Below are 18,176 nucleotides of genomic sequence, written 5' to 3'. Positions count from 1 at the left end.
TCCAAAAATGCAGATTACCGATTGTTATGAAAACTTTAAAATCTTCCGTAATTAATCGCCCATGTCGATTAATCGGTCGACCTCTACTGTGAACTGTGACCTTATTTTAGATTTTCAGAAGCAGAAATTAGAGCTAGTAAATGAAAACAACCCACTTGCCTTTGCCCCTTCCCTTTGCCCCTAAATCAATCGCTTACCTTTTTACAATCTTTGCCTTTTAAGTGCAGCGCATACAAATATATACGGCCTACCACCTTGCCACAGCAAACATTACTATGGAGGTCAATTTGACAAATGAGCTCAGCTATTTGTCGAACAAATACAATATCAAAGGCCTATTGACACAGCAGCAGTGGCAGAAAGAAGGAAATGTCTGCAACCCTGTTCAAAGAACCGTATGTTAACATACATTTCAAAATTTATTGGCAACTTATTACATTTCATATATCTTTAGATAAATACAAAAACACTACTAAAGTTGACCAATGAACAATTACAAAAAAAAAAATACTAGAATTAAAGCTAGAATCCTTACATGAAACAATAAATTGGCCACCCTGCCTCTGTTTTGGTTAAAGCTGAGAGATCGGCCTGGACATATGTAACCACTCTCAAATTCATAGACGGAGCTAAAGATGCAAGGACTGACCATCAATGATATCAAAATTATAGTTTTAAACCGAGACAGGGAAATAGAATAATCCTAAAGTGCTTGAAAGGCATCATATACATGAGGAGGCACTCATCAGTAATAGAACATACATTCCTAATCTAAAATACAAATTAGATTTAATAAAAACCTGAATGTTTCAATATGAACTAATATTCCCCTACCAACCTAAAAATAAAACAAAGCAATGTAACAAGCAATACTCATAGGAATCAAATAGTGACTAAATCCCTACCCTTCATACTGTAAATGCATAACCTATGAATAATCTAAACCATCAAAATATGTCTTTGGCTGAACGTGAAAATATTATGTATAGCTTTTACATTTGGCTCTGAGGAAAAGATGTTAGCAAATTTTTGTAACCTCATTTCATAATTCGCATCTCTGAACAGTTTCCTGCCTCCATGAACAAATTGCTTTAGCTCACAACCCTTACTTTTCATAAAGTACTGTAGATAATGTTGTCAAGACAGGCTCAATGCACACATCTACAATTACGAAATATGGACATGGGCTTGTTGTACAACATATCATTTCCCCAGATACTACAGAGAGGAAGTTTTAATAATAATTCTTCACCCTAGCCAGTGGTGGGTGACTGGTGATGTTATCTTTTCACCTGCCTATGCGCAGTCTATGTAAAACAAAAGTTTCAGGCATTGGTGCTTGTGCCATCACAGAGAGACATATGAATCATATCCTCAGAGTTCCGGCTTCTAGTCGTTTTAATGCAGACAGGATAGTTTGTGTAGTTGAGATGGGTTGGAATGAAGTACAGTTTAGGCTTTGCTGGTCTTATGGCTGTTATCTGCAGTATTTATGTGATCAACAATGCTTTTGCTGTCAGAAGTTTTATAATTGTCTGTATCGTCATCACTGTCCAGCTTTTTCCGATTATTGGTACTGTCTGGGGTGTTGGTGTCATTGGTGTTGTCTGGATCTGTGGACTGCAGCTCAACACGTATGCCATTAAGCTCCACCAGTCCATCATGCAGCTGGGTCGCCACCTCCCTGATCTTGGCAGCAAACTCAGACTTGGCTCCCTTCTTCAACTCCTTGGAGTCCTTGGCCACAAAGTAGATGTCCATGCCCACAAAGAGGCCGGTGAGCACTCCGGTGGCCATGCTGGCAATCTGGACAGCTCTGGCCGCGGTGCTGCCAGCCACATTGGCTATCTGCACCACACGCATGATCTCGTTGGCGTTGATGAGGATGGCCTTCCCAGCCATGGCACCGTCCTCGTAGATGTTGTTGAGGCCTGGGAAGTCACGGTTGTACGCGTGCTTCTTCATCTTCAGCAGGTCGAACCTGCGCAGGCTCTCAATCCCTTGCTTGATGAACAGCATGCACTTGTTGATGTCGGTCATCTTCTTCTGGTAGTCCGTCACGATGGCCTCCACCTTCTTACGGTCCATGGAGTTGTTGACCGTGTTAGAGAGTCCAGCTCCGGCTGAGGTCAGGCCACCCGCTGTGGCCACGCTCAGTCCCACCGCTGTGATGATCAGGGAGGTTCCCATGGTGACAGGGGCCAGGGCGAGGCCTACAATGGTACACACGCCTCCTACAGCGCTGGTGGAGCCGCCAGTGATTTGGGCGATCTTGGTCTTCTTGTTGAAGCAGTCGAGGGCATCTGCGATGCTGTTCAGGTCAATGACGTGCTGCCACAGGCTCTCTGCACGCTCTGAGAACAGCTTGTTGAACACACGGATACCTTTCTGCACCTTCTCAGCTGTCACTGCAAACGCCCTGGAAAACAAGTTCATATAACCATCATCAATGCTTACTACAGTGTGAATTACCTGATTACCCAGGGGCTTTATAACAAGGCTCTTCTGTACGTGTGTGTGCCTGTACACAAAGTGAGACCCAACTATAGCATCACTTACTTGGCCTCCTCTTTTTCAGTCAAGTCATCATCTTGAGGCATGTCTTCCCACTCTGTAGCAAAATAAAAATGGCATCATTTGGATGAAGTGTGTGTGTGTGTGTGTGTGTGTGTGTGTGTGTGTGTGTGTGCTGGACTCACGCTCCACTGTGCCCCACCAGTCCATCAGGCCATCCATATCCTGCTGAGAGACATTTCTCTAAGTCAGCTTTGAATCACCACTTTAGAAACTCCTACTTTTCAATCAAAAATCTATTTCAATCAAATGCAAAACTCAATGGCAGTTAGCAGTCAGTGAGAGGAAACCAAGTTTGAAAAGTAATCTTAAGAGTACAGATTGACATTATTTAGCATTGTTTACAGCAACCAACCTGCTCCTCTGGCTCTGCCGGATTAACACGGAATTCCTCCAATTGGTCAAATAAAGATTTATTTCCACCGTCATTCTGAGATAGGAAGGTGGGGGTGATGAATACATGCTGTTATGTACTGTAGGTCTGTCTATACATTCTACACAGTAGAGAAACATAGAATATGTCTTGGCAAAACAATGTTTGTCATGCCAGAGTAGCAACATTGTACTGAGGGATACAGGAGTATGATACAGAGCTCACATTCACAGGCCAAAAATGAAAATAGAAAATGTGTGGACAATTTCAGATTACAGACAGAAAGAGGGAAATGGCATATATTAGCTCTTCTGTTTTGCAGAAGTGTGACATTAAAATCTTCCTGGGTTCAAAGAACAAGGAAGCAAGGGAACAAGTTTGGGCACATAGTAATCTAATCTAATCTGCAGTGGAAAGGAATGGGCACAACAATCTGGGAGTGGTGGTGTGGGTGGCAGTTTGGTAGGTAGAGAAAGAAATAAAAAGAACAGGAAAGAACACCACTTGAACATAATGTTCTCTGATAGGAGTCAAAGAGCTAGAAAAATAACCTAGTCATCTAATGGATCAGCCAATGTGACGGCCATTTTGTAATCCTGGACCACTTTTCAGTCTGCCAGCCGTGACAGTCAAGCCTTCGTATACAAAAACAAAAACAAAACCTAGGTATCCATTATAACGGTACCGGTATGTGGAAGAACAGTGTTAGAAGGAGGATCATGGAGTAGAGTTACCTCTTTTGAGTCACTGCCTGTAGCTCCCGGCTGGGTTTCAACCTTCTTCGGCATGGCTTTACCCTGAAACAGACACTCTGTTAAAAAGGTGGAATCCATAGCGGTGAAACTGCCACGTACGTTTGCTATATTACAGCAACAATTTTTTTTTCTCCCTCGGACATCATTGCACGCGCGATAGAACAGCAAAGAATGTAGTAGATGTTTTACAATGATGCTGGATGCTGATTTCCTCAAAACAAAAACTATAAGAAATGCACTTAGGGGGGCAAGTGGCGCTGTTTCAAATGTAACCAAAAAAAATAAATAATAATAACTTTTACTCTACAGTATTATACAGTTTTCCCACAACGCAACCATAACATACAGTGCCTTCGGAAAGTATTCAGACCCCTTCACTTTTCTCACGTTACAGCCTTATTCTAAAATGGATTCAACTGTTTTTCCCCCTCATCAATCCACACACAATACCCTATAATGACAAAGCAAAAATAGGTTTTTAGACATTTTTGCTAATTTATCAAAAATGTACATAAGTATTCAGAACCTTTACTCAGTACTTTGATGAAACACCTTAGGCAGCAATTACAGCCTCGATTCCTCTTGGGTATGACACTACAAACTTGGCACACCTGTATTTGGGGAGTTTCTCCCATTTCTCTCTGCAGATCCTCTCAAGCTCTGTCAGGTTGGATGGGGAGTATTGCTGCACAGCTATTTTCAGGACTCTCCAGCGATGTTCGATCAGGTTTAAGTCCGGGCTCTGGCTGGGCCAATCAAGGACATTCAGAGACTTGTCCCGAAGCCACTCCTGCATTGTCTTGGCTGTGTGCTTAAGGTCGTTGTCCTGTTGGAAGGTGAACCTTTGCCCCAGTCTGAGGTCCTGAGAGCTCTGGAGCAGGTTTTTATCAAGGATCTCTCTGTACTTTGCTCCGTTCATCTTTGCCTTGATACTGACTAGTCTTCCAGTCCCTGCCACTGAAAAACATCCCCACAGCATGATTTTACCACCACCATGCTTCACCGTAGGGACGCTGCCAGGTTTCCTCCAAATGTGACGCTTGGCATTCAGGCCAAAAAGTTACATCTTGTTTCATCAGACCAGAGAATCTTGTTTCTCATGGTCTGAGAGTCTTTAGGTGCCTTTTGGTAAGCTCCAAGCGGGCTGCCATGTGCCTTTTACCGAGGAGTGGCTTCCGTCTGGCCACTCTACCATAAAGACCTGATTGGTGGAGTGCTGCAGAGATGGTTGTCCTTCTGGAAGGTTCTCTAATCTCCACAGAACTCTAGAGCTCTGTCAGAGTGACCATCAGGTTCTTGGTCACCTCCCTGACCAAGGCCCTTCTCCCCCAATTGCTCAGTTTGGCCGGGCTGCCAGCTCTAGGAAGAGTCTTGGTGGTTCCAAACTTCTTCCATTTAAGAATGATGAAGGCCACTGTGTTCTTGTGGACATTCAATGCTGCAGAAATGTTTTGGTACCCTTCTCCAGATCTGTGCCTCGACACAATCCTGTCTCGCAGCTCTAAGGACAATTCCTTCGACCTCATGGCTTGGTTTTTGCTCTGACATGCACTGTCACCTGTGGGACCTTAAATAGATAGGTGTGTTTCTTTCCAAATCATGTCCAATCAATTGAATTTACCACAGGTGGACTCCAATCAAGTTGTCAAAACATCTCAAGGATGATCAATGTAAACAAGATGCACCTGAGCTCAATTTCGAGTCTCAAAGGAAAGGGTCTGAATACTTATGTAAATAAGGTTTTTATGTTTTTAATTTCTAATACATTTGCAAACATTTCTAAAAACCTGTTTTCACTTTGTCATAATGGGGTATTGTGTGTAGATTGCTGAGGATTTTTATTTATTTAATCCATTTTAGAATAAAGCTGTAACGTTAAAAAAAGTAAAGGGGTTTGAATACTTCCCGAAGGCACTGTACATATTGTAAACCCAGACAAACTATGGTTAACACCTGGAGGAAGTGAAACGTAGTGTACACAATATGATGGGAGATCATTTACATGTTACCTTGCCTCCTGCACTGCGTGGCATGAACGGATTGTGTCGCCTAGGTTTTTTCATCTTGGCCTAAGAATAGAATAAAAAATTATACATTAATTCAAAGGGAAAGTAAAGGGAAGTGAGAAACATTGTGAGAATCTGGAAAATACCAGCATTTTGTAATGGAATAATAACAAACTAAACTAAAGAGAAACCCTGATATTTGCATGATTGCATGGCCACAGTAAAGAACACTGGTCTAGTGGAAGCTGTGCTATCCGTAGGGTTAACCACCACCTCTCCGTCCTTGTCTTCTCCCTCCTCCTTTTCCCCAGTGAGGAGAGATTCACCCTCTTTAAGATCATCAGATTGGTCCTGAAATAACCAACAAACAAATGTCATTCCAATAGATTGTCAGGCAAAATCATATTACAGAAAATATGACAGAGTGTGTGTGTGTGTGTGTGTGTGTGTGTGTGTGTGTGTGTGTGTGTGTGTGCGCTTCACTTGTGGGCTTGTATTACTATCTTCGTGGGTACCGGAAATTCCCACAAAGATAGTAAAACAAGAATGGACATTTCCCAGGTTTCCACGAGGACAAAGTCTATTTTAGGCTTAGGGGTTAGGTTTAGGGTTACAATTAGGGTGAGGGTTAGTGTAGAATAGTGGACTCAGAGTAGCCAAGGGAGGTGATAGGTGGGAATGAGGAGGAGCCATGGTGGTAGAAAAATAGTACTTAATTTATGGCAGATGTAGGATTTTAGTTAACATGGTTTGACTTGGGTTGACAAACAGTTGTCCATAGCAGCAACATTCAGGATACGAAAACTCACAAAAATGACAGATGACGGCGAGTCTAAAGCTCAGCCCCTCAATAGGGTTCCTACTGCAGCTAAAACGAGGCCTAAATGCTAAACAGCATAACTAGGGATTAACCCCTTTTCTAGCTCTAAACAGAGCCTTACTCTCCCCCTTACTGGGACTAAAGAGTCTACCAGAACATCTAAACTCAAGTGACTGTACATACAGGACGCAACAAACAAACTGCTATGGAGCATATTGTAAAATGGTGTTCAACTCCAAGTTGATAAGAAAAGGACAGCATTTACACATTAGCACAAACTTTGCCCATAATGATTAACCAATGCGAATGTAGTGTACATTTAATTAGTTGAATGTTACTCTGTTAATTAGACCGGGAAATACTATGGAAAACATGATTTAAGTTAATTGCATTAATTCGTTTAAATTACCATATTTTGTCAACTACACTTTAGTTTTAAAGAGAGAGCTACATTAAATAGAACATGATTAAAACCACTATTCGGGGAGACAAAGCATGGGTGAACTAAGCACTAATTATCTAACTCATCACACCTGTCTTAAACTGGAGCAATCAACTCATTAAAAAACAATTGAGGTCAGGCACACCTAAACTGGTGGATAAGTACGGTATGCATGGCAATGGACTAGTGCACTTTATCCAAACCACACATGTATATACTTAAGCATTTGAGATAATACAAACTTCATCACCATTTTAAAATGGTGATGAGGCCAGTCAAAGGCAGCCTCATCACAAAGTTAGGATGAGGAGTTAAGGTTAGCGGTTAAGGTTAGGTTTAGGAATTAAGGAAAATAGGATTTTGAATGGAAATAAATTGTAGGTTCCCACAAGGATAGTTGTGTGTGTGTGTGTGTACCTGATTGTCTTTTTGAATTTTTTGCTGACCAAGTCTGGCTGGTATGTTAATCTCCTGGAATCAGAAGACAAAATCCTGCTGTACTTCTGCATTTAGACAGGCAACCCAATTCTAATCAACTTTTGACTAATCAAATCAGATCTTTTCACATCAGACCTATTTCAGATCTGAATGGTCAAAAGACCAATGGCAATTAGTGAAAGAAATATCAGAATTGTGCTGCCTGTCTAAACGCAGCCTATGAGCCACCATTACACCGGACAACTGATAGATACAGATAATTTAGATATGAATATCAATCGTGATCAGTCAGAATTCTCCTAGCCTACCTCTTCTGTGGGTCTGGAAGGAACCTCTGGAGTTTCAGCAGTTTTCCCCGTCCTCTCTCTCGGGATCATATTCCTGTTAGCCTGAATTAGCTAGAACGACAAATATAGTCACTCTAAACTGTGCATTAATTTACAGAGATACAGGTACGCTACATATAGATGTTATTACACATACATCAACAAATGAACATGACTGGTGTAAACCGCACCTGATTGTCGCCCATCTCTCTCTTCTTCAGTCGGTCATGTAAGGCTGTAACCTTCAGCTCCTGCGGAGGAGAAGTGACAGACAACCTTAGCAGAGATATTATAAAATTAGACATAAGGTGAGGAGGAGCAGTTTGATCTGTCTGCCTACCTCTTCAGTGGGTCTAGGAGCAACTGCTGGCATTTCAGTTCCTTCCTTCCTATCTCTCTGGATAAGATTGCTTTTGACCTGACAAGGACACACACAGTCACTCACTGTTCTGGTCCTGTCTCTTTGTGGGAGTTGGAGTGAAGCAAAGACTGGTGGGAATGTGTGTGCCGTATAAATTATGTAACAAACTCCGTTTTTTTTTTTTTATGTTTATGTTGCCATATTAAAAATATACTCTATCAAAGGTTAAGTAATAGTAATATATATATATATTCAGCATTGAGATTCCATATTGTAGAATTGAAGAGTACTGAAAGACATTCTACTAAAATTCTTACATCTTTGGCATTGGAATGTTTATCAGATGACGTTAATTTGTCCCTTGAACTTGATGTGTCCTCAGTCCTCTCCTTATCCTGCGATTGAAGAAGGAACGTTATCAATCTCATCATCAATAACATTACTTGAAGAATGAAAGCCTACTTGGTCATACAGTCTAGTAATTTTTATACAGTAATGGATTACCTGAGTTGAGGAGTTAAATGGATTCCTGAACATCTTCCCCATTATACCACCCTAAAACAAAACAAGATTGAATAGCCATCAAACAGGCAAAGATCGAATCGTACTACACCGGCTCCGACGCTCGTCGGATATGGCAGGGCTTGCAAACCATTACAGACTACAAAGGGAAGCACAGCTGCCCTTTCCCACCTGGACAAAAGGAACACCTATGTGAGAATGCTATTCATTGACTACAGCTCAGCGTTCGACACCATAGTGCCCTCAAAGCTCATCAATAAGCTAAGGACCCTGGGACTAAACACCTCCCTCTGCAACTGGATCCTGGACATCCTGACAGACTGCCCCCAGGTGTTATGGGTCGGTAACAACACATCCGCCACGCTGATCCTCAACACAGGGGCCCCTCAGGGGTGCGTGCTCAGCCCCCTCCTGTACTCCCTGTTCACTCATGACTGTATGCCCAGGCACGACTCCAACACCATCATTAAGTTTGCCGATGACAACAGTGGTAGGCCAGATTACCGAAAATGACGCAACAGCCTATAGGGAGGAGGTCAGAGACCGGGGTGTGTGGTGCCAGGACAACAACCTCTCCCTCAACGTGATCAAGACAAAGGAGAATTGTGGACTACAGGAAAAGGAGGACAGAGCACGCCCCCATTCTCATCTCAGGGCTGTAGTGGAGCAGGTTGGGAGCTTCAAGTTCCTTGGTGTCCACATCACCAACAAACTAACATGGTCCAAGCACACCAAGACAGTCCTGAAGCGGGCATGACAAAACCTATTCCACCTCAGGAGACTGAAAAGATTTGGCATGGGTCCTCAGATCCTCAAAAGGTTCTACTGCTGCACCATCGAGGGCATCCCGACTGGTTGCGTCACTGCCTGGTATGGCAACTGCTCGGCCTCTGACCGCAAGGCACTACAGAGGGTAGTGCGTACGGCTCAGTACATCACTGGGGCCAAGATTCCTGCCTTCCAGGACGTCTATAACAGGTGGTATCAGAGGAAGGCCCTAAAACTTGTTAAAGACTCCAGCCACCCGTCATAGACTGTTCTCTCGGCTCTCGCACAGCAAGTGGTACCGGAGTGCCAAGTCTAGGTCCAAGAGGCTTCTAAACAGCTTCTACCCCCAAGCCATAAGACTCCTGAACATCTAGTCAAATGTCTACCCAGACAATTTCATTGCCCCCCTCTTTTACACCGCTGCTACTCTCTGTTGTTATCATCTATGCATAGTCACTTTAATAACTCTACCTACATGTACATATTACCTCAACTAACCAGTGCCCCCACACATTGACTCTGTACCGGTATCCCCCTGTATATAGTCTCGCTATTGTTATTTTACTGCTGCTCTTTAATTACTTGTTACTTTTATTTCTTATTATCTGTATTTTTTTAAACTGCATTGTTGGTTAGGGGCTTATAAGTAAGCATTTCACTGTAAGATTGTTGTATTCGGCACATGTGACTAATAAAATTTGATAAACACATATCCTTCCCACAAATCTGCATGGGTCTCTAAGTAAAAAAGATACATCAATAATATTTATAAATGATAAAAAAGGTACATTACATGACAAAAAATGTGTGGACACCGGCTCGTCAAACATCCCATTCCAAAGTCATGGCCATTAATATGGAATTGGTCCCTCCTTTGCTGCAATAACAGCGTCAACACTTCTGTGTGGGGACTTGCATCCATTCAGCCACAATAGCATTAGTGAGGTCAAGCACTGATGTTGGGCAATTAGGCCTGGCTCGCAGTCGGCAACCATTTCTGTATGTACCTCACGTTGTGCACGGGGGCATTGTCATGCTGAAACAGGAAAGGGCCTTCCCCAAACTGTTTCCACAAAGTTGGAAGCACAGAATCATCTACAATGTCATTGTATTCTGTAGCGTTAAGATTTCCCAACATTGGAACTAAGGAGCCTAGCCTGAACGATGAAAAACAGCCCCAGACTATTCCTCCTCCACCAAACTTTACAGTTGCACTATGCATTCGGGCAGGTAGAGTTCTCCTGGCGTCCGCCAAACCCAGATTAGTTCGTTGAACTGCCAGATGATGAAGCGTGATTCGTCACTCCAGTTCCACTGCTGCAGAGTCCAATGGCGGCGAGCTTTACACTACTCCAGCTTGGCATTGCGCATGGTGATCTTAGGCTTGTGTGTGGCTGCTCGTCCATGGAAACCCCTTTCATGAAGCTCCCGACAAACATTTATTGTGCTCACGTTGCTTACAGAAACAGTTTGGAACTCGATAGCGAGTGTTGCAACTGAGGACAGCTCTAGGCGCTTCAGCACTCAGCTGTCCCATTCTGTGAGCTTGTGTGGCCTACCACTTCGCGGCTGAGCAGTTGTTGCTCCTAAACGTTTACACTTCACAATAACAGCACTTACAGTTGACCGGGGAAACTCTAGCATGGCAGAAATTTGACGAACTGACTTGTTGGAAAGCTGGCATCCTATGACGGTGCCACGTTAAAAGTCACTGACCTCTTCAGTAAGGCCATTCTACTGCCAATGTTTGTCTTTGGAGATTGCATGGCGGTGTGTTTGATTTTATGTACCTGTCAGCAACGCGTGTGGCTGAAATAGTCGAATTGACCAATTTAAAGGGATGTCCACATGCTTTTGTATATATAGTGTATGTAAGGACTGGTGTAGGTTGGCGGGAAGGTTTTTTCTGATAAACTTTCATTGCTGGCCGAGAGATCATTGTTTGTAGAAAGTTTGTCCTGACACACGCAGAGAGAGAACAAGTACCTTAGACTTGACCTGAACACCAAGGTTGTTATACACTGCTCAAAAAAATAAAGGGAACACTTAAACAACACAATGTAACTCCAAGTCAATCACACTTCTGTGAAATCAAACTGTCCACTTAGGAAGCAACACTGATTGACAATAAATTTCACATGCCGTTGTGCAAATGGAATAGACAACAGGTGGAAATTATAGGCAATTAGCAAGACACCCCCAATAAAGGAGTGGTTCTGCAGGTGGTGACCACAGACCACTTCTCAGTTCCTATGCTTCCTGGCTGATGTTTTGGTCCCTTTTGAATGCTGGCGGTATTTCACTCTAGTGGTAGCATGAGACGGAGTCTACAACCCACACAAGTGGCTCAGGTAGTGCAGCTCATCCAGGATGGCACATCAATGCGAGCTGTGGCAAGAAGGTTTGCTGTGTCTGTCAGCGTAGTGTCCAGAGCATGGAGGCGCTGCCAGGAGACAGGCCAGTACATCAGGAGACGTGGAGGAGGCCGTAGGAGGGCAACAACCCAGCAGCAGGACCGCTACCTCCGCCTTTGTGCAAGGAGGAGCACTGCCAGAGCCCTGCAAAATGACCTCCAGCAGGCCACAAATGTGCATGTGTCTGCTCAAATGGTCAGAAACAGACTCCATGAGGGTGGTATGAGGGCCAGACGTCCACAGGTGGGGGTTGTGCTTACAGCCCAACACCGTGCAGGACGTTTGGCATTTGCCAGAGAACACCAAGATTGGCAAATTCGCCACTGGCGCCCTGTGCTCTTCACAGATGAAAGCAGGTTCACACTGAGCACATGTGACAGACGTGACAGAGTCTGGAGTGGAGAACATTCTGCTGACTGCAACATCCTCCAGCATGACCGGTTTGGCGGTGGGTCAGTCATGGTGTGGGTTGGCATTTCTTTGGGGGGCCGCACAGCCCTCCATGTGCTCGATCCTCAGACCCCTTGTGAGACCATATGCTTGTGCGGTTGGCCCTGGGTTCCTCCTAATGCAAGACAATGCTAGACCTCATGTGGCTGGAGTGTGTCAGCAGTTCCTGCAAGAGGAAGGCATTGAGGCTATGGACTGGACCTGAATCCAATTGAGCACATCTGGGACATCATGTCTCGTTGCACCACAGACTGTCCAGGAGTTGGCAGATGCTTTAGTCCAGGTCTGGGAGGAGATCCCTCAGGAGACCATCCACCACCTCATCAGGAGCATGCCCAGGCGTTGTACGGAGGTCATACAGGCACGTGGAGGCCACACACACTACTGAGCCTCATTTTGACTTGTTTTAAGGACATTACATCAAAGTTGGATCAGCCTGTAATGTGGTTTTCCACTTTAATTTTGAGTGTGACTCCAAATCCAGACCTCCATGGTTTGATAAATTGGATTTCCATTGATTATTTTTTGTGTGATTTTGTTGTCAGCACATTCAACTATGTAAAGAAAAAAGTATTTAATAAGATTATTTCATTCATTCAGATCTAGGATGTGTTATTTTAGTGTTCCCTTCATTTTTTGAGCAGTGTATGAAATAGAAATACTAAGTACGTTTCAAGGACTGAAGTTCCCAATTGAAGTATAAAGAGTACCAAAAATAGTACAAAAATAAACCCCACAAAAATCCTCACCGGCTTGGCTTCAAAGTGTTTGTCAGAAAAGGTGAGTTTCTCCCTAGAGTCTGATAGGTCTTCATCCCTTTCCTTATCCTGCAATAAAGTATAAAATGTCATCACTCATCAACATCAAAAGCATCTAATGGAGTTAAAGCCTACTGGATAATATTGTTTAGTTGTCCTTTTCATATAGTAGGGTATCCAATCAAAAATGTATATTTTAACCAATGTGTAGATAATCCTCTACGAAAACCAATGGTCCAAACCTCATGTCGTTATCATAATTCGTTCAAAGGTTATTGGAGTTTTTACCCTTGTTGGCCAAAATTAGGGTGACTAACTCAATGGAGGACAGAAAAAAAAACAGGTAAAAAAATAAGGAAGATTCACAGCTAATGTCAGCTAAAGTTAAAAACCCAAAGCAGTTTTTGTAATTTTATTTTTAAATAAAAAGTATTCGTTAAGCATTCAGACCCCTTCACTTTTTCCCATAACGACAAAGCAAAAACAGGTTTTTAGAAATGTTTGTAACATGTATTTAAAAAAATAAACAGAAATACGTGATAGTTCAGTTAAATTACATTTTATAAATTTGCAAAAATTTATAAAAAACTGTTTTTGCTTCGTCATTATGGGGTATTGTCTGTAGATTAATGAGGGATTTATTTTTATCAAGGCTATAATGAAACAAAATGTGGAAAAATTGGAAGGGGTCTGAATACTTTCAGAATGCACTGTATGTCTAATAAATCACTGTATGTATTTATTTAATGAAAATAATTCCAAAATATATTTGCAATATTTTATTTCCCTGAGCCTCCTTTGGCCCTAGAAATGCTCAGTTTTGATCGTGTGGGCGTCAGGAAACTAATTTGAAGATATTTACATACACAGCCCTGATAGGATGGTCTAGAGCCACCCCCTTACCCAGATGAACAGTCATTGGTTTATTATAATCAGATCACATTACTTTCCAGTTAAACTCGCCTATATGAATGGACAAGTCTTTTATTTTCAAATGCTTTTACATTTAATTCAGCTAGTGTCAAGCTAATTTAGCTTTTTGTGACCCGCTGAAAAACTTTGAAGACCACCACAACATGTAATATTCTCTAAAGTTGTTGCGAGAAAGCTACACTGCTCTGTCAACAGAGCTCAGTGCTTATTATCTGATCTATTAGTTTATGAAATCCGAATTTGTTGATATAATGTTAATTAAATGTTAGAGAAAGAGCCCAATGAACGATTCAGAACATGAATAATCATATTTGTCTTGGTAAAATGTATTTTATAACATAAGGAAGTAAAATTTCATCAAAGCTCATTTTCACCGACTCTGGATAGAGTGGGTGGACACCCTACATATAGTAATGGACTGAGTCGAATAATTATACAAAGAATTAGTACAGGTACAAGCAAATAGTATAAATCAACGTTAAGCAGAAATTATAACAGTAAAAAGAGGACTATGCTAAATTTATGGGTAAGACTCGCCTTCGAGGTCTTTTCCGAGAGACTGTCAGTGCTGGCTGAGAGATCACTGTGAGTAGATAGGTCATCCAGATTACCCTAAAAGACACAAAGATGACAATATGCATTTTAGATTTACCTGTGACTATCAATGTTGCCATGTGAAAAACTACTATTCCGTTACGAGGATGTTTACTGTTTCTGCTAGGTAAAGTATACCTCTGAAGAGACATCACACTCACCTGAGAATGTATCCTAGCCTCCAGGGGCTTGGGGGATTTTCTAAACATTCCACTGAACACTCCTCCCTTCTCCTGTAAAATAAGGGCAGGTCAGTGGTGATCCTACTGTATGCCATTGGAAATAGTCAAAATGAGGAATCTGTTAACTGAAGACTAACCTTAGTGTTGATGTTGACAACGAGACTGTCATTGCTGCCTCGCCTGGATGAAAGCTCACTGTCTGTTGACAAATGATCCTGAGAAACAGTAAACAGTACATGTGTTATAAAAATACATATACTTGTGCATATAAAAATGTTTCATACAATATCCTCAAATTACTGAAACATCAGTTAAGATAATATACACTGAGTGTACAAATCATTAGGAACACCTGCTCTTTCCAGGACATAGACTGACCAGGTGAATCCAGGTGAAAGCTACAGTATGATCCCTTATTGATGTCACTTGCTAAATCCACTTCAAATCAGTGTAGACGAAGGGGAGGAGACAGGTTATAGAAGGATTTCTAAGCCTTGAGACATGGACACACACACCTGAGCATGTGTTACATCTTGGGAAGGCTTAGGAGACTTCTTTAAAATTCCTTTGAACATCCCTTCTTTCTCCTGAAAAAAAAAAGTAGGAGGCAAGTTGATAATTTTGCCCATTGATCAATGAGCAGTGATGAAAGTCTCCCCCAGCCTCATACACACCTTAGTGTTGTTGTCGAGGCTGACATTGCTGGCTGAGAGCTCAGTGTTAACAAACAAATTATCCTATCAATAGGATGCATGTTCAGTCAATACAGTCAGACTCCATCAAATCAAGATGTAGATACATTGTAATAGTTTAATATATTGATATATCATTATCACCTGCACAGGTACTGAGTGTCCTGCGGGTTTAGAGGATCTTTTGAACATCCCACTGAATTTTCCTCCTTTTTCCTGGGAAAGGAAAAAGAAGAGTAGGGGTAAGGATAAGAGTAGAAATCTTACCCCTTTTCCGAGAGACTTTGGAAATAGTCAAGAGTGAGGTAAGAGTAGAAATCAATGACTGTATATATGAATGGACAAAGCCATCGATCACGTGACACCATTCATTCCTATTTGAAGACTCAATGGCTGCAGTCTAAACACGTTCATTTTACCCCCTCAGCCGTCGCCTTAGCCACTTTCCCAACTTAGTTAAGTGGAGGTCCAATTCACAAACGTCGCCCCCTCGGCTCGAGGGAGCAAGTGAAGAACTTTGATAACTTGTGGGGTTGATATGACCCACAGTTTAATGCAAACTGTAGTCACGTGTCAAGCTCTGGTGGCCACTAAATACCAAATTTAATCAACACGGCTGCATTTTCAGCATGTGAGACATAATTATGACGCTAGCTTGCTAAAAAAAATATATATAGATGACATTGATTTTAGCGTTGGCAAATGAGAATGACACTCAAATTGGCTGTCTCATAGGAAGGAGCCTGTACAACGTAGCTAGCTTCATAAACATATTTTGTGTAATTCTGAAATGTAATGGAATAAATTACCAAAACTATAAAACTAGTTAGCCAGCTATGGGTAACTGTAGCTAGGTAGATGACAGGAGTGATAGCTAGCTACGTTAGCTTGCTAGGTACATTAATAGCTTTAGGTTGCCACTCTGATCATCACTCTCCCTCGCTTGAGCAAGGGACAATTGAAGTACACCCGGATGTGACGATGTAAAACGTCATTCAAGGGCCGAGGGCTGTCTACTTTGCGTTTGGACTGCAGCCAATAGCTCATTGAAGACAAATTAAGTTGGTTAAATTGTATCTCATGGAGACATAACATGCTCCTTTTGAGCTACTCCAGGAAGTGGCGTTGCAGGCTAGTTCACTACTGCCCCCTCTCATTGAATAACTCGAGTTGAAGGCCGACTGAGGTACTGCAGCCTGCCATTAGCAACTAAATTATCATTTTTTAAATGTATTTTACCAGGTAAGTTGACTGAGAACACATTCTCATTTACAGCAATAACCTGGGGAATAGTTACAGGGAACAGGAGGGGGATGAATGAGCCAATTATAAATTATTAGGTGACTGTGATGGTTTGAGGGCCAGAATGGGAATTTAGCCAGGACACCGTGGTTAACACCCCTACTCTTACAATAAGTGCCATGGGATCTTTAATGACCTCAGAGAGTCAGGACACCCATTTAACATCCCATCTGAAAGACAGCACAGGGCAGTGTCCCCAATCAGTGCCCTGGGATAATTTTTTTAGACCAGAGGAAAGAGTGCCTCCTACTGGCCCTCCAACAGCACTTCCAGCAGCATCTGGACTCCCATCCAGGGACTGACCAGGCCCAACCCTGCTTAGCTTCAGAAGCAAGCCAGCAGTGGTATGCTGCTGGCTTTTAACTTCATCTGTGTGCAATTTTTAAAGAATCGGTTCAAGGAAATACATCTGGTCTATTACAAAAAACTATTGGTACCATGATTGTCTTTGTGTGTGTGTGGATATATATATATATATAATTATTTTTTTACACCGAAGATTGACATTTTTCCATTCACTATAATGGGGGATCCTGTTTTCCACTAACGATACCTGCAGTACCGCCCAGCCTTCAACTTCCGTAACTTCAAAGACAGAGTCAGTAGTTCACCCCTGGTAGAAATATACATTGTATCACCATTTTTTAGGAAATCATGATGAAAGTGGACATTTTGGGCCCTTTTTAGACCTATACATACACAAGACCCTATGATCTGTGAACCGTACATGATACAGACATCATCTTGGTGTCATTATACTCCTTATAGTGGGCTCTAACATATGGAGTATGTCTTGATTCAGATTTTTCTTCTCACATTCATTTATTAAACATTCAAAATATTAATATCTCAAATGTACAACTTTTTGTGTTAATTTCAAGACATTGTTTGGAACAATATACTCTACAAGTACATCAAATGTCCAGAGTTGGCACTCAGCTAATTTTGAAGGTATGATCCATTTTATGAGCACCACCAACACAGTGAATGGGAAAATGGATTCAAAGGGAACTCCTTCTGCTGGTGATTTGCTGAATGTGCAATCCTAAAGGAGGGCTGTGATTGGTTAATGACTTATAGGGCTCTATTTTAACAAACCTAACGCAATGGTAAATCTATGCACTGACGGTAGCGCTATAGGTCCGGGGGTGTCAGAAATATTAGAGCTAATTTCACATCCATTATTATGAGCGCAATAGCTGGCGGTGGCGCAAAAGTGCTGGGTTTTGATGAATAAACAAGTTGTAGGTGTGAGGAGGACTTGGCCACTCACTGGCCAATCAAGGCTTTCCATGGCTTAATAATGCATGTTTTTGTCTCGAGTTCTGTAGTTTATTGACCGTTTGCATTGTCATCAACTCCAATTTGGCTGGGGGCACGGAATATTCTCATCCTAGTCCATTGTGGATTGATACTACACTCAATTAAATTGCATAAGCTACAGTAAAGAGTGATAGCAACAGCAA

The 18,176-nt window shown here is 42.1% G+C and overlaps 1 protein-coding gene across 3 annotated transcripts in view; it reads right to left on the bottom strand.

Moving 5' to 3' along the window:
• Positions 1–384: 384 nt before the first annotated feature.
• Positions 385–18,176, bottom strand: part of LOC106600370 (uncharacterized) — a 40,038-nt gene continuing 22,246 nt past the window's right edge. The window contains exons 3-22 of one of the 3 annotated variants that reach the window (XM_014191674.3): positions 15,553–15,624; positions 15,391–15,453; positions 15,232–15,303; positions 14,854–14,931; positions 14,696–14,767; positions 14,478–14,552; positions 12,999–13,076; positions 8,600–8,650; positions 8,413–8,490; positions 8,075–8,152; positions 7,926–7,985; positions 7,717–7,806; positions 7,388–7,441; positions 5,982–6,059; positions 5,712–5,771; positions 3,682–3,744; positions 2,930–3,004; positions 2,700–2,742; positions 2,560–2,611; positions 385–2,419 (exon numbers count right to left, since the gene is read on the bottom strand). In XM_014191674.3, coding sequence (XP_014047149.2) covers positions 1,453–2,419; positions 2,560–2,611; positions 2,700–2,742; positions 2,930–3,004; positions 3,682–3,744; positions 5,712–5,771; positions 5,982–6,059; positions 7,388–7,441; positions 7,717–7,806; positions 7,926–7,985; positions 8,075–8,152; positions 8,413–8,490; positions 8,600–8,650; positions 12,999–13,076; positions 14,478–14,552; positions 14,696–14,767; positions 14,854–14,931; positions 15,232–15,303; positions 15,391–15,453; positions 15,553–15,624 — 2,259 coding nt within the window. In that variant the 3' untranslated portion in view covers positions 385–1,452. The remainder of the gene's footprint in view (positions 2,420–2,559; positions 2,612–2,699; positions 2,743–2,929; positions 3,005–3,681; positions 3,745–5,711; positions 5,772–5,981; positions 6,060–7,387; positions 7,442–7,716; positions 7,807–7,925; positions 7,986–8,074; positions 8,153–8,412; positions 8,491–8,599; positions 8,651–12,998; positions 13,077–14,477; positions 14,553–14,695; positions 14,768–14,853; positions 14,932–15,231; positions 15,304–15,390; positions 15,454–15,552; positions 15,625–18,176) is intronic. The other 2 variants (XM_014191676.3, XM_014191677.3) reach the window with 2 other exon arrangements.

This window comes from Salmo salar, chromosome 03 (assembly GCF_965601325.2).
Source record: "Salmo salar chromosome 03, fSalSal1, whole genome shotgun sequence".
Lineage (NCBI taxonomy): Eukaryota > Metazoa > Chordata > Actinopteri > Salmoniformes > Salmonidae > Salmo > Salmo salar.
Note: the sequence above shows the minus strand (reverse complement) of the source record. Positions and strands in the feature narration are given on the sequence as shown.